The sequence below is a fragment of the Bos javanicus genome, chromosome 3 (genome assembly GCF_032452875.1).
Source record: "Bos javanicus breed banteng chromosome 3, ARS-OSU_banteng_1.0, whole genome shotgun sequence".
NCBI classification, from domain to species: Eukaryota; Metazoa; Chordata; class Mammalia; order Artiodactyla; family Bovidae; genus Bos; species Bos javanicus.
The window spans coordinates 80,122,400-80,149,968 of NC_083870.1; the positions used below are offsets into that span (position 1 = coordinate 80,122,400).

At 40.8% G+C, this 27,569-nt stretch overlaps 1 protein-coding gene and 1 non-coding gene across 2 annotated transcripts; one reads left to right on the forward strand and one right to left on the reverse strand.

Moving 5' to 3' along the window:
- Positions 1–3,146: 3,146 nt before the first annotated feature.
- On the forward strand, positions 3,147–3,220 carry TRNAR-UCU (transfer RNA arginine (anticodon UCU)). Its single transcript has one exon. It is a non-coding gene; the product is annotated as a tRNA-Arg (tRNA).
- Positions 3,221–14,834: 11,614 nt separating this feature from the next.
- On the reverse strand, positions 14,835–25,618 carry LEPROT (leptin receptor overlapping transcript). Its single transcript, XM_061411709.1, has 4 exons — positions 25,509–25,618; positions 20,304–20,379; positions 19,082–19,268; positions 14,835–16,555 (listed from the first exon to the last, which is right to left on the reverse strand). Exons 1-4 carry the CDS (start codon positions 25,522–25,524, stop codon positions 16,439–16,441), a joined length of 396 nt encoding a protein of 131 aa, XP_061267693.1. The 5' UTR covers positions 25,525–25,618; the 3' UTR covers positions 14,835–16,438.
- Between the last annotated feature and the right edge of the window lie 1,951 nt (positions 25,619–27,569).

Sequence of the window (27,569 nt, forward strand, 5' to 3'; positions counted from 1 at the left end):
ACATGGTGCAAAGAGCCTATTCATTAGAAGACACCCTGATGCTGGGAAAGACTGAAGGCAGGAGGAGAAGAGGAGGACAAAGGATGAGATGATTGGAGGGCATCACCAGTTCAATGGACATGAGTTTGAGGAAGCTCAGGGATGGTGAAGATCAGGGAAGCCTGGTGTGCTGCAGTCCATGGGGTCACAAAGAGTCAGACACGACTGAGCGACTGAGCACTTCTTCCACTGGCTTCATTGTGTCCATTTTACTCTGAATTCTTTTTAAAAAATTTTTAAATCGGAGGATAATTGCTTTACAATGTTGTGTTGGCTTCTGCTGTACAATAGCGTGAACCAGTCGTTAGTATACAAATATCCCCTACCTCAACTCTGAATTCTTTATCTTTACCCTGTGACTCACAACTCTCACTCTCACTTGGCCCACCTTTACTCCAGCATGCAATCATCCTCTTTTTCTTCAAACCCCCACTCCTTGGATGTACCTGAACACAAGTCCACTGACAATGTATATTGTAGGTTTGACTGTGAGTCTAGGCAAAGGAGGGAGAGGCAGCGTGGAAATCAGAGGGTTTCACCTCTGACGTGCAGATGACTGAAACAGTATTATTCAATATATTTGTGCTAAAAATCCTTGGACTGTCATCTTCAAAGGAGGGTCTCATAGGCACTGTTTTAACCTCAAGCTCCAGCTCTTCCGGGCAGGATTTGTCTTCTTCCCCAGGACTCCTTCTCAGATGTATTCCCCACCACATCCCCAACCCCACAACTGCACCTCCTTCCTCTTTCTCCCACAAAGCCCAGCTTTCTCTCAAAATTTTATTATGCAAAACACTTCAAACCCCTCACCTTGTCCGGGGTCCCTGTCCTAGACACTTAAAAGGCTCCTCTGAGTTTAAATAAACGAAAAATCATTTTTCCTTAGAAAAAATAGTGCTGCCAGTCACTAAAATAGAGACTTTCTGCCTACTTATTAAGCGCATTAAATAAATGCAATCCAAGGACTAATACTAAGAAATCACTTTCCTTTTATCGATAGTTCGAATTTGACCAAGTGTGAGCCTAGACAGCAAATAGGCCCGAATCCCACGGAAGTCAACTTATAGAATCGCCACCAGAGGGCGGTAACACCAAAGCATTTGTATATTGCAGGACTATCTCCTTCCCTCACCCACCACAGTAACCTAGCCCCTTCTGCTAAATCAAATGTTTTCCTCAGTCTACCTGCCTCAAATGGTCGCTGCTGGGAACGTGAAACACCAAATGCAACATTATTAGAACATGGTTTGGGTTATTTGAGTTTTACACAGCATTTTTGGCCAACTTTATTGAAAACATGTTTTCATGAGAACCAGTCTTATTCCACCTACTGCCAGCTAAATTTATCTCCACAGAGTTTAACAACACGGAGTGATTAATTAGGGACCAAGCCATTTCCTGAGCACTTAACTGATTTTGTGACTGTGAGTCACCCTTGTTGTCTTAGCCATCTGTCCCTGAATAAAATGCATTTATTTATGCTTTCCGAAGTTTTTGATCTCTCTTTTTTTTCTTCTTTCAAAGGCGACACAGTTATTGGAAAAGCAAAAGCCGTTTATTCCTCTTTCTTAAAAAAAAAAAAAAAAAGCTTAAATTAAATCACAATGAAAGCAACCCCATTAAGAGCTAAGTCATATGTTACTTCTGCTCAGATCCCTCTAGTGGCTTCTCCTCTCTAAGCAAAAATCATTTCCGTACATGCATAAGGCCCATAGGGTCTGTCTAGCCCGTATACACACTGTCTTTTGCTTTCCACTCTCCCCCAGCCACCCTCCTTGCTAGCCAGTGTGCATGCTCCACCTCAGGACGTTTGGACCTGCTTGCCATTTTTCTTGGATCATCTTTCCTCACTGCTACCTGCATAACTATGTAAGTCTTCCTTCACTTCCTTCAAACGTCATCTTCTAAGTCTTTCCTGGCCACTGTACCTTAAATGAAAACCACCATTCACCCATACCTATGTGCACATTCACTCTCTTTATCCTTTTCCTTTTTTTATGTTTTTTACTTTAGCATTTCCACTAACATTCCATGCCCTTTAATTATTTATGTACTTTATTCCTTGTTACTTTACAAAAAATCATAAGCTGCCTAGGGGTAGGCTTTTTAAATATAGCTTCTTCACTACTATATTTTCAACTCCTAGAATAATATGTCGCACACAGTAGGAACTCAACAAAAGTTTATTGAAAGGATGAATAAACAAATTAACAACAAAAAAATAGAAATGCTCACTTCAGCCATCATGTCTGTTCCTTCTCATCAGCCACATTGCTACTTAATAATCATCTCGCTCCACACTAAGCAGCCGTTATTAGAAGTCATTCCCTAAGCCTTTTTCCTGATTTATTCCTCATAGCCTTCACCATTGTCAAATTTTATTCCTTAAATATTTGTTTACTTTAAATAATTTATCTTAAACATCATGAGGGCAATAAATTGAAAAGGCAACCTACAGAATGGGAGAAGATAATTGCAGACCATCATGAAAATTAACAGAGGGGAACCTGACTAAAACAGGGTCAGGAGGCTAGAAGCAGAAGCTCTCATGTATGTACCACACAAGCCAATTCAGGGCGCAACAGGAAGAGATGTGCCTTGCGCCTCTGGCAGGAAGTGATAGTCCTTTACTATAGCTAGCAGGAGAAAGAGCTTTTCTCTGCCTGGCAACAGTTTTGCCAATGAGAAACAGTCACACCTCAGCCAATGAACTCTCAGCTTCCTCCCATGGACTTTTAGTTTATAATAGCCCCTCCCAATTTTCCATGCTTCTCAAAAAGGAGTTTTCTCTCTTTCGCTTTATAGGGTGTTTCACAGTTGTATGTCCCAATTTGCAATTCTCTACTGCTCCCAAATAAACCAGTTTTGCTGATAAAATAACTGGGCATTTTTTGTTTTAGGCTAACACTATATACTTAATAAGGGGTTAATATCCAAAATATATAAAGAGCTCATTACAACTCAATAGCAAAAAGCCAAATAATCAGATTTTTTAAATGGACAGAGGGAAAATAGACATTTTTTTTCCAAAGAAGACATTCAAATGGCCAATAGGTAATCAACTTCATTAATAAGGGAGATGCGAATTAAAATCACCATAAAGGATTTCCCTGATGGTCCAGTGGTTAAGACTCTGTACTTCTACTGCAGGGGGGCACAGGTTCAATCCCTGGTCAAGGATCTGAGATCCTACATGCAGGGTAGTGAGGCCAAATAAAACATAAATAAGTAGATAAATGATAGATAGATTAAAAATAAAGCCACCATGAGATATCACTGAACACCTGTTAAGATGGCTATTATCAAAAATACAAGAGATAAAAAATGTTGGTGAGGATGAGAAGGAAAGGGGACCCTTATCCATTGTTGGTTGGAATGTACAGCAATAGTGTAAAATAATATGTGGTTCCTGAAAAAATTAAGTGAACTACCAGACGACTCAACAATCCCACTCCTGGATGTATATCCAAAGGAAATAAGATCAAAATCTCAAAGGGCTATCTGCACATCCATGTTCATCGTGGCATTATTTACAGTGGCTAATATATGAAAACAGGCTACATATCCATTAATGGATGAATGGATAAAGATGTGATGAATATACAATGGAATATTATTCAGCCAGGAGAAAAAAAGGAAGTCCTGACATTTGCAACAGCATGGCTGAACCTGATGGACATGATATGAGTGAAATAAGCCAGACAGAGAAAGACAAATACTGTATGACATCACTTACATGTGGAATTTTTTATTAAAAAGAGTCAAGCTCATAGGAATAGAAAGTAGAATGGTAGTAACCAGGACCTGGGGGTGGGGCAGGGGAGGGAGTATGGTGAAGAAATTGAGATATGTTGATAAAAGGGTACATGACTTTGGTTATAACATGAAGAGTTTCCGAAGACTGAGGGTATAACATAGTGACTATAGTTAACACTGCTGCATTGTATAGGGCTTCCCAGGTGACACAGTGGTAAAGAATCCACCTGCCAATTCAGGAGATGCAAGACATGCAGGCTTGATCCCTGGGTTGGGAAGATCCCCCAGTGTAGTAAATGGCAACCCACTCCAGTATTCTTGCCTGGAAAATTCCTTGTACAGAGGATCCTGGCTGGTTACAGTCCATGGGGTCACAAAGAGCTGGACACAACTGAGCCACTGAGAGCACACACACTGTATTACATATTTGGAATTCAGTAATAAAGTAGATCTCAACTGTTCTCAGATGCACACACACACACACACACATGGTAGTTATGTGAGGTGGTGAATGTGTTAATTAAATCCATTGTGGTCATCATTGCATAATGCATACCAGTATCAAAGCATCATATTTTATAGCCAAGAAATGGAAGCAACCTAAACGTTCATCAACAAAGGAGTGGATAAGGAAGATGTGGTACATATATACAATGGAATAATACTCAGCTGTTAAAAAGCATGAAATAATGCCATTTGTAGCAACATGGATGGACCTAGAGATTATCATACTGAGTGAAGTAAGTCAGAGAACAAATATTGTATGACACACCTTATACGGGAAATCTAAAAAGAAATGATACAAATGAACTTAGAAACTAGAAAGAGACTCACAAACTTGGAGAACAAACTTATGACTGTTGAGGGGAAGGATAGGGAGACGGGATAGCTAGGAAGCATGGGATGGTCACGTCCACACAGCTACATTTAAAATGGATAACCAACAAGGATCTACTGTATAGCACATGGATCTCTGTTCAATGTTATGTGGCAGCCTTTTTTGAAGGAGAGTTTGGGGAAGAATCGATACATGTATGTGTATGGCTGAATCCCTTCACTGCTCATCTGAAACTATATTGTTAACCAAATACAAAATAAGAACCTTAAATTTAAAAAGACATCATATAATCCACCTTTAAATATATGCAATTTTTATTCGTCAACACAAATTTTTTAAATGAAAGAAATCATTTTGCTAAGTGTAAGAAGCCAGTCACAAAGATGATGTACTGTGTGATTCCATCTATAGGAAATACCCAGGATAGGCAAATCCATAAAGACAGAAGGTCGATTACCGGTTTCTTAGGGCTCCGTGGTGTGGTAGTGGGGGTGTGGGATGGGTGGCTGTCACTGTGTACAGGATTCCTTTTGGAGTGATGAAAATGTTTTAAAGTTGACTGCAGTGATGGCTGTACAACTCTGTGAATAGATTAAAAACCACTGAATTACACACTCTAAATAGGCAAATTGTATGATATGTGAATTATGTCTCAATAAAACTTTTATTTAAGAAAGTTAAAAAGACAGTACAACAAATCCTGTATGCAAACCAGTCTATCTGTGAGTTAATTTAACTCAGTTATCAACTCAGACTCTGTTTATTCCCATTTACTAAGAATGTGTCAAACCCAAACAAGCTAGAAGAAGGAACTTGAGAATTTCTCATTGGGGTGAAAGAGGCAAACTTGAAAATCAATTAAAAATACTTTTAATAAGAAACCACAGTTCTAAATTGCCAAGGACTGAAAAGCAGAGGCTCAAATATAGGTCACAATCTAATCTCTTGAAACAAAATAAACCTATTTTTAGCTAAAGCTACTTAATCTTACTCTACTAACCCTTCTCTAAGAAAGTCCTAATATTGTTTTATTATTTAAAAAAAAGAAGAAAAATTGTTGTTGTTGTTTAGTTGCTAAGTCATATTTGACTCTTTTGTGATCCTGTGGACTATATAGTCCACCAGGCTCCTCTGTGCATGGGATTTCCCAGAAAAAAATGCCGCCATTTTCTTCTCCAGGGAATCTTCCCAACCCAGAGATCAAACACGTATCTCCTGCACTGAAGGCAGATTATTTATGCAAATTTATTCTATCAAATTTAAAAGTGCTCTTAAAAAAAAAATTACTATTTATGTATTTGGCTGGGTCGGATCTTAGCTGTGGCACACAGGATCTTCAATCTTCATTGCAGCATATGGGATCTAGTTCCCTGACCAGAAATCCAGCCCAGGTCCCCTGTATTAGCAAGCACAGAGCCTTAGCCACTGGATCACCAGGGAAGTCCCAAAAGTGTTCTTGTTATAAAGCTACACGTTTTTTAAATGTAGTACCAGACCCAGGTGGCTCAGTGGTAAAGAATCAGCCTGCCAGTGCAGGAGATAGAGGTTCCATCCCTGAATTGGAAAGATCCCCTGGAGAAGGAAATGGCAACCCACTCCAGTATTCTTGCCTGGGAAATCCCATGGACAAAAGAGCGTGTCAAGCTATAATCCATAAAGTCGCAAAGAGTTGGAAACTCCTGAAGCAACGGCATGCATGCACACCAGTTCAGGAAGAGATAAGTCAAAAAGAAAAAGTGAAAGTCGCGTCCGACTCTTTGTGACCCCATGGACTACACATACAATCCATGGATTTTTCCAGGCCAGAATACTGGAGTGGGAAACCTTTTCCTTCTCCAAACGATCTTCCCAACCTGGGGATCAAACACAGGTCTCCAGCATTGCAGGTGAATTCTTTACCAGCTGAGCCATAATGGAAGCCCAAGAATATTGGAGTGGGTAGCCAGGGGATCTTCCCGAACCAGGAATCGATCTGGGGTCTCCTGCATTACAGGCGGATTCTTTACCAGCTGTGCTATGACGGAAGCCCAAATCAAAAAGAACAGAAGAGAAAATTCTAGACACAAACTTTTGCTGTTCAGTTGCTAAGTTGTGTCCAACTTTTTGTGACCCAATGGAATGTAGCCCAGCCAGGTTCCTCTCTCCATGGGGTTTCTCAGGCAAGAATGCTGGAGAGGGTTGCCATTTCCTTCTCCAGGGGATCTTGCTGACCTAGGGATCAAACTCACATCTCCTGGCACATACACCATTGGCACATGTATTCTTTAACACTGAGTCACCTGGGAAGCCCCAGAAATAAGCTAGGTGGATATAAAGTTTTACTATATGTTAAAAGTGATATTTGAAATTAAATCATTTAACCAACTTACTAGCCAATGGAGCTACCTAGCTAAAAATATCAGGAGAAATACTCTTGATTGATACCATTTACCAAAGTAAATTCTAAGTGAATGAATGAAGCTATGATAGCTCTAGGAGGGAATATTTTTCTTCGCTTAGAGTAGAGGAGACATTTCTAGGAATACATACAAATTCAAATTTTTAGGAAAAAGTAATATCTTTGGCTACACAAAATTCAGAAAATTCTACAGGTAGGAAATTCACAGGACTATCTCTTGCTAGTCTTTTATATGATACCATCTGATTAAAAATATACATATGTAATATAAAAGACAGTGTTTAGAATCTTAGTATGTAAAGAACTCTTACAAATCAATAAAAAAGATAAATGTTCTAAAAGACATGTAGGCAATTCATAAAAGAGAGAGCAAGGTTTTAGAAAAAAAGTATGAAAAAGAATTCAACATCACCAGTTTCTAAATATACAATTTTATGTAAACATTCAATTAAAAATAACAATGAAGTTGGAGTGGTTTTTTTTTCTGAACAAATTAGCAATTCTGTTAAAATATAAAGGCATATTTTTTAGGCAGGGGGCAGAGCATTCTCAAGAACTGCTGAGCAGGAAGACGCGTTGGCACCATGAAACATGTGTTTACTCTTCAACCCAACTTTGCACTTCTAGAAAAGCATCTTAAAGAGCTAATTAAGGATCTGTACAAAGACTGACTCCTCCCTCACATCCACACAGCTCTCTCTCTCATCTCCTTTAGGTCTGAACTCAGATGCCTTTTTCACAGTGAGGTCTATGTCACCCAATCTGACATTGCAAGGACCCACATACTACTTATACCCCTCCCCTTCTGTATTTTCCCCTATGGCACCTGTCATATCATGTATTTTGTTTTTATCTAGCTTTTAATTTTCTTTTCCCACTGAAATGTGAGTCCTATGTATGGCCAGAGATAGTCCTACATTTTACGGCTCCTGACACATGATTTGGGGGTTCTCCTTTTAAAAAAAAAGTGTTTTCCAAAAAACATCACATTTTAAGAATCTGATAAATAAAATAAATACTATAAAATCTAGAAAAATGATAATGCTGGTAAATTAAAGCTCAGCATTTGAGTTGTTTTATTATTGGCTGGATTTCTAAAGATATTCCTAAAGGCAAGTATGGGAATAACTGATGCACCTTCACTTTTCTGTAGTTCAAAAAGTTCATCCACTCATTCATTATGTTTTGTAGATTACTAAAATACAGTTCACACACCATAATATGCATTTCAAGAGTCCAGTTCAGTAGTTGATAGCATAGTCAACAAGGTGTTCAAACATCACCACAATCAATCTAGAATATCTTCATCACCCAAGGTAAGTCTGCAGCATACTTTTCAGGTGATAGACATTGAGGTTGCTTCCTCTTTTCATTTGTTTGTTTGACTTTTTGTTTTCTGTGTTTTCTTATTGAGATGAAATTTACCTTCTGCACAATTCACCTTTGCGAAGTGTGCAGTCCACTGGTTTCTAGTATATTCAAAAGCTGTGCAACTATCGCAACTAATTCCCCACCATTTTCATCACCCCAAAAAACAAGCCCATACCCATGAGCAGTCATTCTTCATTTCCTCTTCCCTCAGCCCCTGGCAACTACATATCTACACTGTTTCTACGGCTTTGCTTATTCTGGATATTTCATACAGATAGAATTATATTTTATATGGGCTTTTGTGACTTTTTTCCCACTTAACATGATGCTTTCAAATTTTATCCATGTTGTAGCATTTATTGATACTTCCTCTCTTTTTATGGCTGAAAAATATTCCACTTTATGGATAGACCACTGTATCCATTCATCAGTTAATAGACATTTGGATTGTTTCCACTTTGGGGCTATTATGAATAATGCTGCTATGAGCATTTGTATACAAGTTTTTGTGTGATATATGTTTTCATCTGTCTTGATATATGCTTAGAAATGGGTTTGCTGGGTCAGATGGCAACTCAGTGTTTAACACCTTGAGGAACTTTCAAAATTTTCTATAGTGGCTACACCATTTTACATTCCCCCAGAAATTTACAAGGGCTCTGACTGTATCCTATCCTTGCCAACACTAGTTACTGCCTGTCTTTTTGTTTCTAGCCATTCTAGTGGGTGTGAAATGAAAGCTCATACTGGTTTTCGATTTCCATTTCCCTGATGTCTAGTGATGTTGAGCATCTTTTCATGTGCTTATTGGCCATCTGCACATCTTTGGAGAAATACCTATTCAGAAGCTTTGTCCATTTCTCAACTGGATTGTCATTTTACTATTGAAGTGAAGTCAGTGGACAGAGGGATAACTTGATCTGATTTACATTTTACAGGTTGACTCTTACGGCTCTGTTGAAACTAGTCTGAAGTGGGGTGGGGAAGGGCAAAAGCAGTGAGACCAGTTAGGAGGCCAGAGCAATAACCCAAATAAGACCATAGTGACTTGAACCTTTGGTAGTAGCAAGAATATAAGACATGTTTTGACGCAGGATACATGTTGAAGATAGAAGCAACATGATTCCCTGATGGAGTACCTGGGCGATATGCAGTAATGAGATGTTTTGAAATACTCCAGGTCTTTTGTTCTGGAGAAACAGGAATAATAGGAAGTGTCAGGAGCTTTGATTCTGGACATGCTAAATTTGAGATGCCTGTTAAGCATCCAAGTAGAGAGATGATATTGGCAGTCAGATGCACAGTTCTGGGATTTAGTGAAGTCTGGGCTAGACAAACACACATGAGTTAGCTGCTTAGAAAGGTAACTAAAGCCAGGAAGTAGCATGAGATCATCAAGTCTGATACAGAATAGAAAAGATTTTTGTTGAACAAATGATGTTTACTATTTATCTATGATTTACATATATAGGTGTTATAAAAGCATCTAGCACTAGCAACCCACTCCAGTATTCTTGCCTTGGAAATCCCATGGACAGAGGAGACTGGTGGGCTATAGTCTCTGGGGTTGCAAAGAGTCAGACATGACTTAGCAGATAAATGATAAAGGCAACATAAATTTCACATTTGATTTGTGGGAAGTATATTAACCCTGTAGCTACTTATGCATCTAATTAGCTTTCATAAATATGTTTTATGTGACATCTCACATTCATCTGTCAAAGGGGGGTCCAAATAGTCTCATCTTCACACAGCCTGTGTACCTGTCTTATAATCTCAATTTCCCCTTATTGATAAGCTACAGAAAAAGAGGAGATAAATATTGATGTTAGTTGTTTAGGGGGACCCTTGGTTTCAGAGCCTCTAACTAAATGGCCTCAGAATGACAGAAAACATCCATAAAAGAGGACACAGGCACAAGTAAAGTGAATAGACTACAGAGGTGTAATCTAAGGTGTAGATTAAGTTCATTCGACTCATTTTCATCAGCAGCAAGCGGATTTTAGCAAGAGCCTCACCAAGAAACCTCAAATGGTTAGGATGCAGCAATAATAGAACTGCTGGAGAATTCTGGATTTGTCAGCAGAACAAGCATAATTTTGGGGGCAGGGCAGTAAAAATCATTAAATTTTACAGAATGTGGTAGCAAAATTTGTTTTTCAACTGCAGATGACATTAAAGTATTGAGACAGAAGCATAGATGTACATTTATGCTTTAAATTATTAAATGAAATAATTATCCAGCTAAGATCAAATTGATAATCTTATTTAATTATTCTGAGGACAGAAAGGGAATGAGCAACTTTTAATAATATCTAGTAATTAATTTGTAAGTATACAAAACAGCTGTAACTATTCAATTTTAATAGATAAGTCAACAGTAGCTCATCACTATTGATTTATTTATGCCAAGTCTTTAAGTGTGTCCTTTTCCAAGTGAGTAATTTCAAAGATTAAGACCACTTTGCCTATATGCTCAGTATTGAAGATGAATCCTTATTCCAAAGTGAAAGTGAAAGCTGCTCTGTTGTGTCCGACTCTTTGCAACTCCATGGACTCCATGGAATTCTCCAGGCCAGAATACTGCAGTGGGTAGCCTTTCCCTTCTGCAGGGGATCTTCCCAATCCAGGGATTGAACCCAGGTCTCCCACATTGCAGGTGGATTGTTTATAGCTGAGCTACCAGGAAAGTGGTCATCTATTAATTCTGCACTGTGCTTCATAACTACAGGGAAATGAATTGAAATTTATTTTCTACCAAGTTACACTTTTTTAAAACGTGGGGAAATGCTTGAAATTTAAACTCTTTGTAACTTTCATTTGTTTTAAAGAACAAAGAGGTGTTTTCTACTTCTGCAAAAGCAAAGAAAAGATGAAACTTGACTGATAACCTAAATAGAGATTTCTGAGAGCCATTGTAGGAAGAAAAGAAAATAACTTACAAATTATAATTACTGGATACTGGATAAAACATTTTTATTTACATTTAACTGACAAAAATAATAGGCAGGCATTAAAAAAAAAAAACCTCAAGACAGAAGATACTACGTTTAAATAGCAGGTACATGATTTCTCAAGACATATCAATTCTCAGTCCCAGAGGAGGTCTCTCAACGCACCCAGCATGTTTTTTTGAATGAATATGCATGTGTTCAACCCCTTGAACCAGAAAGGCTTCCTTGGGAACTGTTTTTCTCTTACAGGCATTTTATAGTTATGTTGTATTACCCAATTTCTATTAAGAATTTAATTTCATGCTTAGTTTGACAATGCAATGAAATAGCTAGCTCAATTTCTTTATAATCTAACTGCTTCAATCCACCTTGAAAACATCAGATCATCCCCAAATGCTTTGTGTATAAGGGGGACACATTACTCCTTAAGTGGTACTTAAGAATGTGTGCATTCTTTTATGCAGTGCACAAAACAACTCTATAGAATACGTACAGCACTATTTTCAAGTGTTGACTTTTTCTTTCTTTTTCAATACAGCAAATTCTTGATTAACCATGCCCCACATACCCAGCTCCAGCCCTGGAATGTTAGCAAAACTGTAAGTAGGAACTGGAGTTCTCCCAGTTACACGTTTCCTGAATAAATATAGGAACTACAATAAATATAGGCTCAAAACTAGTCAAATTCTCCAAATTTGATTAAGATTATCCAAACAAAAAACTTGGAAAAGAAATCTGCTGGTCTCCTGTCCAAATATAATGCATCCCACGATAGTAATACCATATAAGAATTTTTGTTTAATAATGTACACAAAAGTCTTTGTTCAACGGTAAATGACAAGCTTTATTTTAAAGGAAATCATCCTCGGGCAACCCTGCTGGAGGAAAGAAAAAAAGAGAAAAAGAGATTCATCCTCATCATATGTATATAACTGCATTCTAAAGCAGCCTCGGGGATTTTTCACATCAAGTCTGGGGTCATGTGTCATTGCTCTACTCCAGGAGCGTGGCCACATGAAAGCAGATTGCAACGCATGAGTCATTATACACTGGGATTTTTGCGAATAAGGTACTTCGTGAGGAAGAATGTCAAAAGAACATTTAAACACACAACTTATATTCATCTACAGAAATACTGATTTCCCAGTTGTGAGTTAATTACAATACTTGGAAAATGCTAAAATCCTCATAAATATTTTGAGTAAATTATGGTGCAAAATCTGAATTTTGAAAAGGCACATTTTCATGACATCTCCTAAGCATTTCTGAGAGCCTAAAGCTATTAACTTCATGAAAACTTTTCAATCTCTAGAAGGGTCTTCATCAAGAACATACCCCAGAGGTAGATTTCTGGGGGACCATAAGAAAAATCTGCAGATTCCTAAGTGGAGGAAAAGAAACAACTATGTAATGTGGAACCAACTGAGAACTCACCGAGGAAGGGATGATGTGTGATGGGGTGGCTCAAAATATCACATGCTTCTATAAACTGCTGGAGTACTTTCTTCACTCTACTTTGAAACATTACCATCTCTGCGAATGGGTTCCAAGGCACACCCTTGTAACAACGCAGCTGCAGCCTTACGTGGTAACTGCACAGGCCAGGCATGGATGTGTTCCAGATGTCGGGAGAATAATCACCATCCTTCATTCTCTCTAGGGAAGAGCATGAGCAGGCCACTTTCCCCTTACACATCCCAAGATGTCAGCACTAAGAAACCTGATCAGTAGGAGTAGTACGGTGGGTGACTTTGGAATAAGAAGAACCTCAGGATATGGGGCAGACTAGGAGGATGCCTCTGAGCCAGGAGAGGAGGCCAGCAAACATCACAGGTTTAATGGACCCCAAGGGCATTAGGGGATGCAGAAGGCTGCAAAAACCAAAGTGAGAAAGACCTTGTTCTTGGGAAAGGAGGTGGAAATTCACACTTCCTTTCCTTCAAACTGCTCACACTGAGGCAGGAGATAGATGGGCCCCCGACTGAACAATCTCTTCCCTGTGGACGAAACTCCGTAATAGCAGAAGCTCCATAAAAGCAGGATGATGAAGGAGGCTGAGCCCTGCCCAGACAAGACCACATACCACATACCCAAAAAAGACCACATACTTCTCATTCTTGAAGTGAAGGACACCTCCCTGACTACGCAAGTCTCCTTGGAGGTCAAAAAGGGAGAGGGCATCACCTCATAGTAAGTGATGCTGACTACCCATAGGCCTCTTCACTAGAATCTATCTTGACTAAGAGATGAGCTCACACACGTGGGAGGACCTGAGACATATCAACATGGACTAAAGAACTGGGCAAGTCAAAATGATTGGCCACAGGAAAACTGGCAGAAATGCCCCATAAAAGTGATCCAAACCACCACGAGGGCATGACTCTCTGAGCCCACCTGTGTGTCTATCCACACGTGCTGGACTCTTTTTCCTAATAGATACTTTGTTTCACTACTTTCTATCTTTCTGGGAATTGTTTTTCTAAAAGCCAAAGGGCCAAGGCCTTGTCACTGAGCACTAGTCTAGTGACTAGGATTCCGTGTTCTCAACCTCCACAACCTGACCTCAATCTCTGGCCAGGAACCAAAGCCCTGCTTCAGGCTGCTGCAGACCAAGGCCACTCGAGATCAGCACGACCCCAGAGCCAAGACCCAAATCTCAGGCAGGTACCTTGAGTATTCAAGGTCAGCTATGTTAGGGTTTGGCATTCCTAATATTGTTTCTGTGGGAAAAGCGTTTCAAGATGTAAGCCAGTTGTTTGGAACATGATAGAAAATTTCTTTTCTGGGCAATTCTTTATGTGCATTCTCAGTTTTAGAATATTATTAATGTGCTTTGAATTTCCAAAATATATTATAATATATAAAGGGAGAAAAAATGAACTTTTTATGAGGATGAAAAGTGCCCAAGATTTGGGTTACCAAGGTGAAACTTTTGTACCATACATTCATATCAAGCAATACTTCTTACCGACATTTATTTCTTAAATAATACTGAAGTTTATTACTTACATGACACTTAGGTGCTGCAGAACAAATGCCCGTTTCAGACACTTAGCAAATCCAATAACCTATCATTTCGATAAACCATTCCATTAGTAGCCATATTAGTGTTTCCAACACATTAGTCTTTCCATTCCACAAATACTCTACATGAAGGACTTTATATCATCCTGGAAAAATAATCAAGAAGCAATGCTGGAAGACTACACATTAAAGCTACACTGGTTATTTAAAATGTGTACAAGCAACAAAGGAACTTTTGCAAAATGTAGTATTAACAGTATCTCCATCTTAGGAAAAGAAAAGCTATTACAAGCCAACTACACATCCAAAATGGTACCTTACAACTTATTGCTATTATTCTGATGCAGGACAGATTATTGCTTAAAACTGCACATTTCAGAACACCAAGAAATTTTCATTGTTTTGGTTACCATTTATGCAAATCAACATCAGAATAAAGACTTTCAGTTAAAACTTTTGTGTTAAAAGTGAAGTTTATTACAATACAGTAAGTGCAAATGTTATTAAAAATGCTGGTTAAAATCATAAAGTGTCTATACAATTTTTCTAGTATAAATATTGGAAATAACAACTTTAACAATTCTGTAAGTACACAGTACACTGAAAACATAAAATCACGCACAAAGCTAAGTATCACTGCACATTATCATTTTAGGTATCACTCTTCTGATCCCAACATCATTCCAGAATATGAAGGGGTTACAAACATCAAGGTTTCAGTGTTTTGAATGTATGTCAGTTATCACACATTAATAATGCTTTAAAATCATTGCTTATATTCTAATCAAGTGGTTCTAGTTCCAATAATCCCTTTTCTCAATAGGTCTTGGACAAAAAGTTGAGCTAGAAAAACTGAGATTACAGAACCTAGCATCACACTAATTCTCAATGATTCATTTAAAAGTAGCATAACGTGTTATTAAAAGTCCTATAGGACGTGGAAGACAGTAAGTACATCACATGGAAATGCAATTAAGCAGCTCACCCTCTGCTTGCTTACTTGGCTCCATGTCTCTGTAGAAAGGAGAAGCCGAGCCATAAAGAAGTGTGGGCCAATCAGAACCGCTGGGAGTGTGTTTAGGGGGTTTAGGGGGACTGGTGAAGGTGGGGGGAAACAGCACAGGGAAATAACTGGGGAGAAATGTCAGACTATAATGGGAAATTAAACAGTATTACTAGTCCACTCCTCCCCATCCTGCTGAAGCAAGGGACAGCTCCAGTCCAGCCTCCATCCACTGTCTCCCAGCAGGGGCTCTGTTCCCCTCCACTGTGAAGACAGCATTTGCTTTTCAGACAATGTGAAGCCATGGCTGTTCGCTATTGAGAACACTTCACAAACCTGAGGAACAGCCTATAAATTATAGGTTTGGACACTGCACAAACATCAAGGAGAATCTGAACTAGGCCTCAACATGAGGGGAAGGGGAAACAGCTTTTACAAGCCGCTAATGCCCACACAGGCTAAGTGGTTCCGCCAAGGGGACGGCAATGCTTATTTCTTCATGAACATGCTTCTCAAACTTTCATGTGCATTGGATTCACATGGGATCTCACCAAAGCGAGCTGGGTTGGGGCTGGGGCCACAGGTTCTGCATTTGTAGTTAAGCTCCTATGGACCACACTTTGAGAAGCAAGAGTCTGCAACACAAAGAGGGGGCCACCTCCTTCTCTCTGGGCCACGAGTATATGTTGGAAGTCCTGAGGAGAGTTGAGATAACCCCAGTGTTATGGACCCACCCAAGCACATCCCTGGGCTGCAGCTGGAGATGTGGCACACTGAGTGGGCAATGTATGTTAACATATTTTCTGACAGCACCATACTATGACTATATGAACAGCTGAACAACATAACTCAACTTGAGTGAATGGAGAAGTCTACTCGTTGGGAATAAAACTAACCTTTTCCCCCATGTAGTCCTCCTTAAAGTGATTACATGATTACAAAGGTATAAAAAACCAGCGTATTAAATTTCATAGTAAAAGGCCACATGTGCACACATATACATACAACATGGATTCTAAGAAATTAAATGCATTTTTGTCAGGATAAAACACGGGCTACCACTGCTCCCAGCTAAAATCATCTCCTCTTCCAAATACAAGGAAGAAACCTTGAATTGTAAGGAAAATCACTGCATTGCCTGCCAGCACCAGGCCACAGGCTCCCCATTTGATCTGAAACACAAGAGGATTAAAAAGAGGATTAAATCTTTACTTTATACTGTACTCTTTGCAAACATTATTTTTTGCATCAGAAACAGCCAATGAAATACTAAATAAAACTGCTAAAAGGCTTAACAATGTAATAGGCAGGAGACAGTTCAGTAATTAGTCCAATCACTTTGTGACGCTTGTTAATTAAGTCTGGTATCATCCTTAACATTTTCCCCATTAGACATACTTCTCTACATGTTTTCATGAGACAATGACTGCCTTCAGTAAAATACACAAAGCAAGATTAGAAAGGGTCCAATTACAATATTGGTTACCAGAAGTCCTGGATAGATTGCCTTTTTTCATGAAAATAGGAATTGGAGAGTTATAGACTGATTTGTTTCTTTTCCAGGCAAAAGATTTTAAATAATACTCGGGATACAACTAAAAAGAGCTTTCCAGCGTGGCAGATGGTTTTCCAGAGGCACAGTTGGGGATGAGAGTACCCTCTAGTGGGCATATTTTGTTTTAACAAGCAGAGAACATCAGTGAAAATTTTTTCATAAAACATGATGCAGCATTTGAAAGGTAAAAATAGAAATCCTTAAAGAAAAATTTAAGAAGTACTAGTCTAAGGCACAAGAGGGATAAGATCATGACAATCTTACATTGAAAAACCTTCCATGCTTCTGTTATCTAAAAAGAGTTCACACTGGCCTGGCATTCCAGACCTTCCCCAGTCAGGCTTCCCCAGCCTTTCTAGCCTCAATCTCAACCTCTCCCTTTTTGCTCCATCATATTGGACTACTCTTTAATCCATACATTTCATTTTTGCATTTGAGAACCATTCCATATGATTGTCTTTTCTACTTTAATCAAAATAGTATTTATCCATAGAAGCCACACCAAATACCAGAGGTAATTTCTCTCCTTGGTGCACCTATGGCATTCTGATCATGTTTTAATGACCACATATAGTACACTTATACTATATTTACCCATCAGGCTAATTTCTGTTCTTTTGAGAACAGAGACAGTATCTAGTTCTTATTCCGAGTGCCCTACAAATAGCATATGCTGTTTACTGTACGAATAAATAGCACTTGTGTAGGTCTGATATTCAACGTCCCAAATAAGAGTCTCATGAAATTGAAACAGTATGTAATTAGGGGAAATAAAAGCAAACAGTATGGAAGACAGTGAATATCAAAGAACTGAATAAATTATACCCATAATGTGTATTTTGGAGATAAAAACTTTATATTGGATACTGATTAAATAAAGTGCATATTTATGGCAAGACAAGAAAAACTTAAACATAAAATTTTCTCTTCTTGTTCAGGCCTCCTCCCTCCCCTTTGTGTACTTTGCATCTGTATTAACCAGACCTCCTTAGGAGATAACATTGCTTCCTAACACGCCTTCCTAATCTCATGAACGTCATAACTGCTTAGGAGATAATCTTTCTTCTTAATGATGTAGTGGGCCATGACGACCCACTGCTCACTTCATACATGCCAATCTGGATTGCGTAAATGGCCAATAGTATGCCATCTGACATATAACCATTTGTCTCTAAAACTTATGCAGCTGTGGTTTGATCTCTTACAGAAGGAACAGTCATCTCCCAGGGTATGATCCTCAGGTTAGGGGAAATAACATTTTCTATTTCTTTGATTGAGTGAGTGAGTCATTAATTTCCTCATTGAATATATGAAGATGTCATATTACTCACTGTATCTTCCAGTAGCTATATAGCTTTCCCTCAATATGTAACTATTGTGTTGAGAATTATGTCCATGATCCTATTTGCAGAAGAATTGGGTATGATGTTGTGATTTATATTAAAAAATATATATTTGATCAGTCCCCATATTCTGCAAAGAGCTTCTAAAATCCTTGCAACTTCATAAGTGATGAGAGTGACTATTTTTATGGTGGAAACCTCTGATTTATAGCCAGTCAGTCAGAAGCATGAGACTTGTGATTGGCATCTGAAGAGGGAGGTAGTCTTGTGGGACTGAGCCCTGAACCAGTATAATCTGTTGCTGTCTCCAGGTAGATGGAATCAGACTTGAGCTGAATTGTAGGATACTCACCTGGTGTGGAAGAATTGCTCCTTAATGGTGTAGGGAACAACCCGACCCCCACCCCCCGCCACCACACACACACATACACACACTGGAATTAGGTGACCAGGACCCCTTTTGATATTTATTTTGGAACTAGAAAAGTATTGCTACATGAGACTCTAGATTGCCCTACAAGAAGAGGCAAGGATTTCAGAATACTTCCAGAAAATAGCTTACAACAGAAAAAGCAAGAAATCACTTGGTCTGGCTAAAAATCGCAAAAGGAACAAAGAAAGCATTCTGAAAGCATGCGCAAGATACTGATAGGTAGACCTAAATCAGGGGAATACAGAAACTAAAAATATGTCTGGCTTTGAGTATGACGTCTAAGCAGTGGAAATGAAACTGTGGTTCCAGACACAGGCCTGTGAAGTAACCTCAGCGATAGCTGGGCAGAACAATAGACAAGACTTACCACAGACACACGAGCAAGAATAACAGGAAATCCAAAGGCAGAAACAACAATTCCTGTAGTGAAAAAATAAGCCAGTTCCCGACAGGCGCTACTTGTTGCATCCGAGTCGTATGTTGCTCGTTTGGCAATGAAATGGGGGATGGGAGAGATGGCGTGGAAAATCAGGACAAACAAGGGCCAGTAAACGCTGTTGGTCGGACCCAGGAGAAACCCAAAAGGGAAAGTTAGTTACATCGTAATTAAAGATACACTCCTGTTTCAAAGTTTATATTATTCTAAATGTCTAGGTCAACAATTATTTATTCAGTTGTCAACATTAGTGCATGAGATGATTATTTTCCAGGAACAGCTGATGATTAAGTAGTGATGATTAAAAATTACCAGTACATTAATACGCAGACAGCTTATACTGTGTTAAGAAACAATGACACAATATAAAGTCTAGAATCTTCATGGTTTTCTGTGTTACTGAGCTGTAGTTTCTTTAGGGACAGAATCCTAACTTAGTCATCTTTGCTTTCCATATAGAACACAGCACAGTGCCTTGTACATGTTCATTCAGGAGAAATTATCTGAGTGTGCGCAGGTTGGAAACCTTTCAATTTCTTGGAGTAAAACTCAAGATTCCTTGCCCTGGACTACAAAGCCTCACATGATCTGGCCAACTTCTTCCATTCATTCCGTGCCATCTTCCCTCATTTGCTTCATCTGTAGCCACATTAGTTTTTCTATTTCTTAAATACTCCCTCTGCCTGGAATGCCCGCTCTTGACTCATTGACCTGATAAACTTATTTATCCACAAAGTCTCAGGTTAAGGACAACCTCTTCTATGCAGTTCTCCCTGACTTTACCAGGGAAATTCGGGTTCCCTTTCTGGACGCTCTCACTGTACTTTGTACACATCTCTCCTGACTGGACTGTCTGCCTGTCTCTTACTCATAACTAGAACTGCAAGCTCCCTGAGGACAGGATTGTGTCTCATCATTCTTGTATCCTCAGCTGGTCTGGAGGAAGTCTTCAATAAATTCTCATTAAATGAACACATCAATTTTGAAAAGAGCTTTTCTCTGTACAAATACAACTAACTAAGGGACTGGCTTTGTAATTTGGGCTTCATTAATTCATTCATTAGAGCTTGGTGCTAAATTGACCAAATTCTCTAACACCCATACTAATAGTGACAAAGACATAAAAAGAATAGTTCTTTCTGAAATAACTTACCCATAATCCTCTAAGGCACATCCCAGCATCAGAAAAGTCAGCCCAATAGCCCCACTGAAAGATAAGGCCACAAGAGCTGGGAAAAATAAAATCAAGAGTTATAGGTTCCAATGGTTATCAGGGACTGGGGGAGGGGGAGAGGAATGGAGGATTCTTCTGGGATGGATGAAATGTCCTGGAATTAGAAAGTAGTAATGGTTGTACAACCTTGTGTATATATTAAAAACCACTGAAAGAATTTTTAGAGTGTAAAGAATTTTACACTTGAAAAAGGCTAATTTTTGATATGTGAATGATAGCTCAATTTTAAATTTTTTAACAAAAAAAATTGCTTATTTCATTGAAAGAGATTTCCTTATTTCATTGGTTGATGTTACATTTGACTAGCAAATGACAGCCTATGTCTGTTACTCTTAAATCTTCAGGTGGAGAAAGAGCTCAAGCCTTTCCAGGACTCAGCCCCTGTCTAATGTATGAATTCCCTAACACCCATACTAAGAGGCCAGATAGTCAGTTGATACAATACCAGTGAAGGGAAACTCACTATCTCCTGAGGCAGATTATTTCATTCTGACAGTTTTCAAATGCTGAAAACCCTCTTTCCTTAAACTGTACCCCAAACTGTCTCCCTGTAATATAAACCCTTTGATCACTGTGCCTCCCCATACCACAGGGCTTCAAGTATTTGAAGATTACTTTCATGTCTTCCTAGAAAATTCTTCCCAACTAGTATCCCCTGAATATCGATTCCCTGCATCTGTTGGACACTAATCTTTGAGGAGGTAGAAATGTGTTTGCTTTGTCCACTGCTGAGTGAGAGAATAACAGAGTTGTTTAAAGAATCTTGCGCTGCTCTGGGTTGCCAACATGGGTTCATGTTGGTAACTCTGTCCCTGACTGGTTGTGTGACTGTGGTAGTAGCTGAACCTCCTTAAACCGGATTATGCAGCTGTAAAATGGGAATAACGATGCCAACTTATTAGGGAATTTATGGGACTCAAATGAGATAACCTATATAAAGTGACTGGCAAAGGCAGGAGCTCAGTAAGCAAATGTTGATATAAGCATATGCTCATTTTAGCAACGGTCTTCGGTAAAGGTAGCAATCACAAGCACCGGATACTGAATTATCCGAGTACTCCTCTGAAAAAAAATCCATAATACTCAAAATTAGTCATTAGGTAAACCAATTAACATTTTGATTGCTTCCTTTTACTTTAAGAAGCAATCTGGGGAGACTTTTATGGGAAGATACCTAGGTGATTTTTAAAAACATCTGGGAGCATACAGATGTTAGAGGACAAGGAAGGACAGTCAGTTTTATATATTTTTCCATTTAGTACATGTCACTTTTGGGGGGAAAAAATGGACAAAAGTAACTTTTCCCATATTGTTTCACTACAGATGATCTTTTCCTCATCGGTTCTGTCCCCTGCCTGTGCCTAACCACCTGCACCACTCTGTCCTACAGGAGACCATTCAGAGCTATGAACCATAGACCTCTTCCTTCTGTTCTGGGACACCAATCACTCAAAGTTCACAACTGTATCTCCAACTGATGCTCTTTACCTCCTTTTTCTTTTTCAGGAATTGCATCCTCGGCCATCTGTTAAACTCGGAGCTAACCAGAAATCCAAATTCACCTATCACTCCACACTCTTGCTGGGATACTGCATTCAACACAAAGCTCCCTGGTACCACAAGGACCCAGCTATATCTAATGCTGCAGTTTGAAGTAACTCCTAAAAACTCAGCCTGCACCTCCAACTCCAATCTGGATTTCTCTGGGTAGTCAACATAGAACTCAACTTCAACATGTGTAAAACTGAAACATCTCCCCTTATCCTCCCAAACACACACTTCTTCCTTTCCAAGGTTCTATCTTGAAAGACTAACACCAGCCCTACACTCCACTTTCTAGAAAATCAGTAAGTCAGGGTGACTCAATCTCCCAGACCTCACTCAAACCCACTGCAAAAGACTAAGTGATTATGTCCCCACTCCCCAAATTCATCTATTAAATTTTCACATCCAGCGAGATGGTGGTAGGAGGTGATTAGATCACGACAGGATTAGGACCCTTATAAAGGGACTCCACAGAGCTTCCTAATCCCTTCTGTTGTGTGGGGACACAGCAAAAAGATACCTGTCCAGGAACCAGGAAGCCAGCCTTCACCAGACAACAAATCTGCTGGCACCTTGATTGTGGAGATCCCAGCCTCTCAAACTAAGAAATAAATGTATTTAAGCCACCCAGCTTATGGTATTTTTGTCCTGCAGCCTTAAAGGATTAAGACAACCACCTCTCCTCTCGTGCCCTCAGCTACTTATCATCTGTGTGCAGACCCTTATCATCTCAGGCCCGCCTTCACCTCATGACTCTCCCAATCTATCCTCCGCACAGCAGATGGTGACCTCTCGAATATACAAAGCTGGTGTCACCTGCACAGTTGCTTTCACAGCCTATGAGCTGTTCTAGCACTGGAGGCGCACCTCTGCCCCGTCTCACATGTTCTCTCCATTAGAATAAACTCTGCCCTCAACCCCAATCCTTTGCCAGGTGAAGTCTTATTGATCCTTTTAGATTCAGAGCAAGGAATGCCTCTTTTGGGAGACTGGTCCTCTTCCTCCCTGGAGCAGGGTTTGGTAATGCCATCTGTATTAGTTTCCTAGACCTGCTATTAAAAATGTATCACAAACTGGGTGGCTTAGAAGAACAGAAATTTACTCTCTCATATCTAGAAAGGACATCTGCTCCCTCTGAAGACTCTAAGGGAAGAATCCTTCCTTGCCTCTTTTTAACTAGTGGCAGTTGCCTGCCATCTCTGGTCCTCTCTAGCTCACAGTTGCATCATTCCAAGTTCTGCCTCTGTCCTCCTATGCTGTTCTCCCTATATTTATCCATGTCTAAATTTCCCTTTTCTTACAAGGACACTAGTCATTGGGTTGCTGCGGCTGCTGCTGCTAAGTCGCTTCAGTCATGTCTGACTCTGTGCGATCCCATAGACAGCAGCCCACCAGGCTCCCCCGTCCCTGGGATTCTCCAGGCAAGAACACTGGAGTGGGTTGCCATTTCCTTCTCCAGTGCATGAAAGTGAAAGTGAAGTCACTCAGTCGTGTCCGACTCCTCGCGACCCCATGGACTGCAGCCTACCAGGCTCTTCCATCCATGGATTTTCCAGGCAAGAGTACTGGAGTGGGGTGCCATTGCCTTCTCCGAGTCATTGGGTTAGAGTCCAACTAATCCGATATCATCCTAACTTGATTATATCTGCAAAGACCCTATTTCCAAATAAGGTCAAATTCACAGACACTGGGGAGTTGGAACTTGAATGTATTTATTTGGGGGATACAGTCAGCCTGCAATACCATCTTGGTCCTCACACTGTATCTGAGCACACCTTAGACATTTAAACAGTAACACAATTATTTCCAGCCCTGTCACACAATAACTGATCATTTAACCTTTTATCCCAAGCCTCAGGCACACAGCAGTTCTTCTTTAAAAGTTATCTGCAAAACACTTCCTTAGTCCTTTTCCATTTCATAACCTATCTTCTTTTTTTTACTACAATGCAATTTCTAACACATTCACACATAAACATTATTATTTGATAGTTTCCGGACACGACTAAACAAAGCGTAGTGGTGCTACTTCTTATCGGTTTTCTGCACTGGCTTCAGGTGGAATATTACAAAGTGCACACTGTCCAAGTAAATCATGTTTACTAAATTAATGCCAATTATAAAAGTCCGCCAGAAATAATTTTAAAATATGTCTGCTAACAGTTTACACACTCAGATAAATTTCATAGCAAACACATGCATGTGTACAAATATACCCGTATGCATGTTTACAGCATACGTTGGTTAACTAGAGAAGGAAGATCTTTGTGTACAAATTTCAAGGACAGGGGCTCCAACATGGAAACAAGTTATCCTACTCTATTCAAAAGATTAGACATCTAATGGTGTGGGTCCTACCACCTAAGGAAGCCTTCCAATAACCTCTCCCACTGCTGGCATTCCCCTTCACTCTGAAGGTGCACAGATGAGGGAACTGGTGTTCTTGGTACCCCCTTTTTATAAATCAACTGTCCCATGCAAAAACACTCACTGCACAAAGTGAAGTTGCTCAGTCGTGTCCGACTCTTTGTGATCCCATGGACTGTACCCTACTAGCCTTCTCAGTCCATGGAATTTTTCAGACAAGAGTACTGGAGTGCGTTGCCATTTCCTGCTCCAGAGGATCTTCCCGACCCAAGGATCGAACCCAGGTCTCACACATTGCAAGCAGACAGTTTACTGTCTGAGCCACCAGGAAAGCCCCACTGCACAAAGACCTACTGTATAGCATAGGGAACTATATTCAAAGTTTGTAATAACCTATAAGGGAAGAGAATCTGAAGTATATATGTGTGTGTGTGTCTGAATTGTTGTGCTGTACACCTGAAATTAACACGATATTGTAAATAAACTACATTTTTTTTTTTTAAGTACTATACAAACACCACCCTCCTGTCTGTCCATAAAGGAATAAACACTGATGAAAGTAACGATAAAATCCCACCTAATCTACTCTGTACAATTAAGACAAATACAGCATTTCAGGGTGCTTTTCGCTGACACCCGCCTGCAGCCAACTCTGCCCAATTGTAAAAATCAATTTACACGACACGACAGATGTAAGGGTTCTAATGCCGAGAACACTGGAGACAATGGCTCGTCTGGAAAAAGTGGGAAACTCGGCAAAGTGGCAGGAAAAGCAGGGAGAGGCATTAGGGTGAACATGACGGGAAGTGAAAGCCCAGTTTAAAACTAGGCAGAGGAGGGGGTGGGAACTGCTTCCCGAGGAACTGGGAAGCAATCCGGGAGGTGATGCCCCACCCGGGCTAGCCGGTGATTCCCAGGGAAGGAATGCTCCCGGCGAGGGCTTCGCCTGCAGCGACCCGGACACGCCGGGTGAAAGAGTGAAGACTAGTAGCCTTGCAGAAAAAGGTTGAGGTTCCCCAAAACACGCCTCCACCCGTACCCCAAGGAGCGAAGAGAGCAGGGGAACTCCTTCCCACCGGGAAAGGAGAAAACGATGGCATATCTGGGGAGGCCGTTTCCAGCCCACGCGCTAAAGGCGCAGCTCCAGGATTAGCCCAGAGCCAAGGCGGCGACCCCACCGCAGGACTAGCGAGCTAGGAACCTAGGATGTACCTTTAACGCCAGCCATGTCTCCCGAGCTGGGGCCGCGGCTGCTTCCGGCTTCCTGCCACGGCCCCAGCCCCGCCCGAGGCCGGGTCCAGGGCCGTACCTAGGCTCGCGACCCCGCCCCGCCTCGCAGAGCCCCGCCCCTGACGGCTCTGATCTCCCCAGGCCTAGCCACTCAGGGCCCCGCCCCTGCCAGTCCCCGCCCCCACTACGCATAGCCACGCCCCTGCTCGTCTCTGCCCCTGACACTCAGAGCCCCGCCCCTGTCCCCGCCACTCAGAACCGTCCCAGACCAGACCGCATCTCCTCCCGCCCACCCAAGGAGATCCCAGCTCCTACCCACCCGTCACGCTGAGTGTACCGCAAACCCGCTTTCTCAGGATAGCGGCGACGATGCTCCCTTAGGTCCTGAGCTTCTGCATAATCCTCGAAATTGCCCCACGCTCCTCCTTTCCGTCGGTTGGCCGGAATCCCGGCTCTGCCGAATCGCTGGGTCCGCAGGCCCAGAGCTCCCCAACACAGCCCACTAGGGACGCGTCCACCATAGCACGGAAGAGCGGGAACCGCGATTCCTGGCTGCAAGGAATTTCTGCGTGAGGATAGCGAAAATAGAGAGGGGAGGGGGAAAATTATAGTCGGTAGAGCAGGGATACCTGCTTTCTCTGGCATTACTTTCTCTAAGGCCTAGACTGCGTTTGTGTGCCTGTCTGCGTTTACGTAGCTGTGGCGGAGGAAGGGATGGGGACACCAGAGAAGAGGCCCCAAGGAGCCTGGCCTGGCCTTGCTTAATAATACCAACTTGAGCGCTTTTCGGGCACTAGCGTTTTCTCCTTTACACTCAGGTGTATCTATAGAAACGAAAAACAAGCTATTTTGTGCTTGAGGCTTTCATGAACATTTAAATAAACAGCTATTATTTCTATATCATGGGCCTCGAGGTCTGCAGGTAGGCAAGGCTAGTTTAGACTTCACTGGACCACTTCGTAGTCTGCTCACAGGACAGAGTTTTGGCTTCGTGGGTACAATCTGGAAGAGATTAAAAACCATCTGGTCCAAAGGCTTCATTTTACCTCTACAGAAAGAGGCCCAGAAAGGTTAGGACTTCCCTGCTCACACAACTCTTTGGGGAAGGTTGGATTATGGGTCACTTATCCCTCTTTCTCGCTGAGAACCCCTACACCTTATGATGCTGCTCCTTTTCTTTCGCTTTTTAAAATTTTTCAACAGGACTGAAAGCTAAAGGAGTTCTGGGGAATCCAGGTTCCCCTGACGATAGAAACACAAAATCTCACTACCACCACCTTTCAGGACCCCTGCTTGGTTTCCTTTTTTAAATTGTACACTGAGCATATTATTGTCTCAACACGTTTAATTACTTGTGAGTTTATGTTTCTAGATCCTCCCATTTCTCCTCCTAGATAGAAGGTATACTTATTAAAAACTTTGTTGCTAGTCCCTAGCTCACTGCACAACTTGCAGATCCAGAATTACACTGCATTCTTTACTTTGTAGCCTGTGATCTATCCAAGATCACTGAGAACTTCTCTTTCCTTATTCTGAGTTCCCTATATTGGGTGGCAGTGAAAACTGCCCACCACCCAAACTCTGGCAGCCTGGGTTTTTAGCTCGCTTGGTGGTGATGGTGGTTCAGCCACTAAGTCATGTCTGGCTCTTGCGACCCCATGGAATTGTAGCCAGGCTCCTCTGTCCATGGGATTTCTCAGGCAAGAATACTACAGAAGGTTGGCATTTCCTTCTCCAGGGGATCTTCCCAACCCAGGGATTGAATACACATCTGCATTGCAGACAGATTCTTTACCGCTGAGCTACCAGGGACGCCCCTTTTTTAGCTCTCTTACTGAAGTGCAAAGCTGCACTCATGAGGAAAATTCTCCTTAATTGATGAGGATTTTCTATGGGGTCAAATCTCACATTTTCCCTTCAATTTCCAACCACCTGCCAAATGTGTGTGATTTCCCTGGTGGCACAAGATGGTAAAAGTCCACCTGCAATCCAGGAGACCTGGGTTTGATCCCTGGGTTGGGAAGATCTCCTGGAGGAGGAAAT

Bases quoted from the DNA above. Each gene is read 5' to 3' on its own strand.
- LEPROT (XM_061411709.1), bottom strand. The intron at 19,269-20,303 runs GTAAGTTATTTC...TCCGACCAACAG, and splicing joins TGTGCCTTAGAGGATTATGG to CGTTTACTGGCCCTTGTTTG. The intron at 16,556-19,081 runs GTAAGTCTTGTC...CTTGTGTTTCAG, and splicing joins TTCTTGCTCGTGTGTCTGTG to ATCAAATGGGGAGCCTGTGG.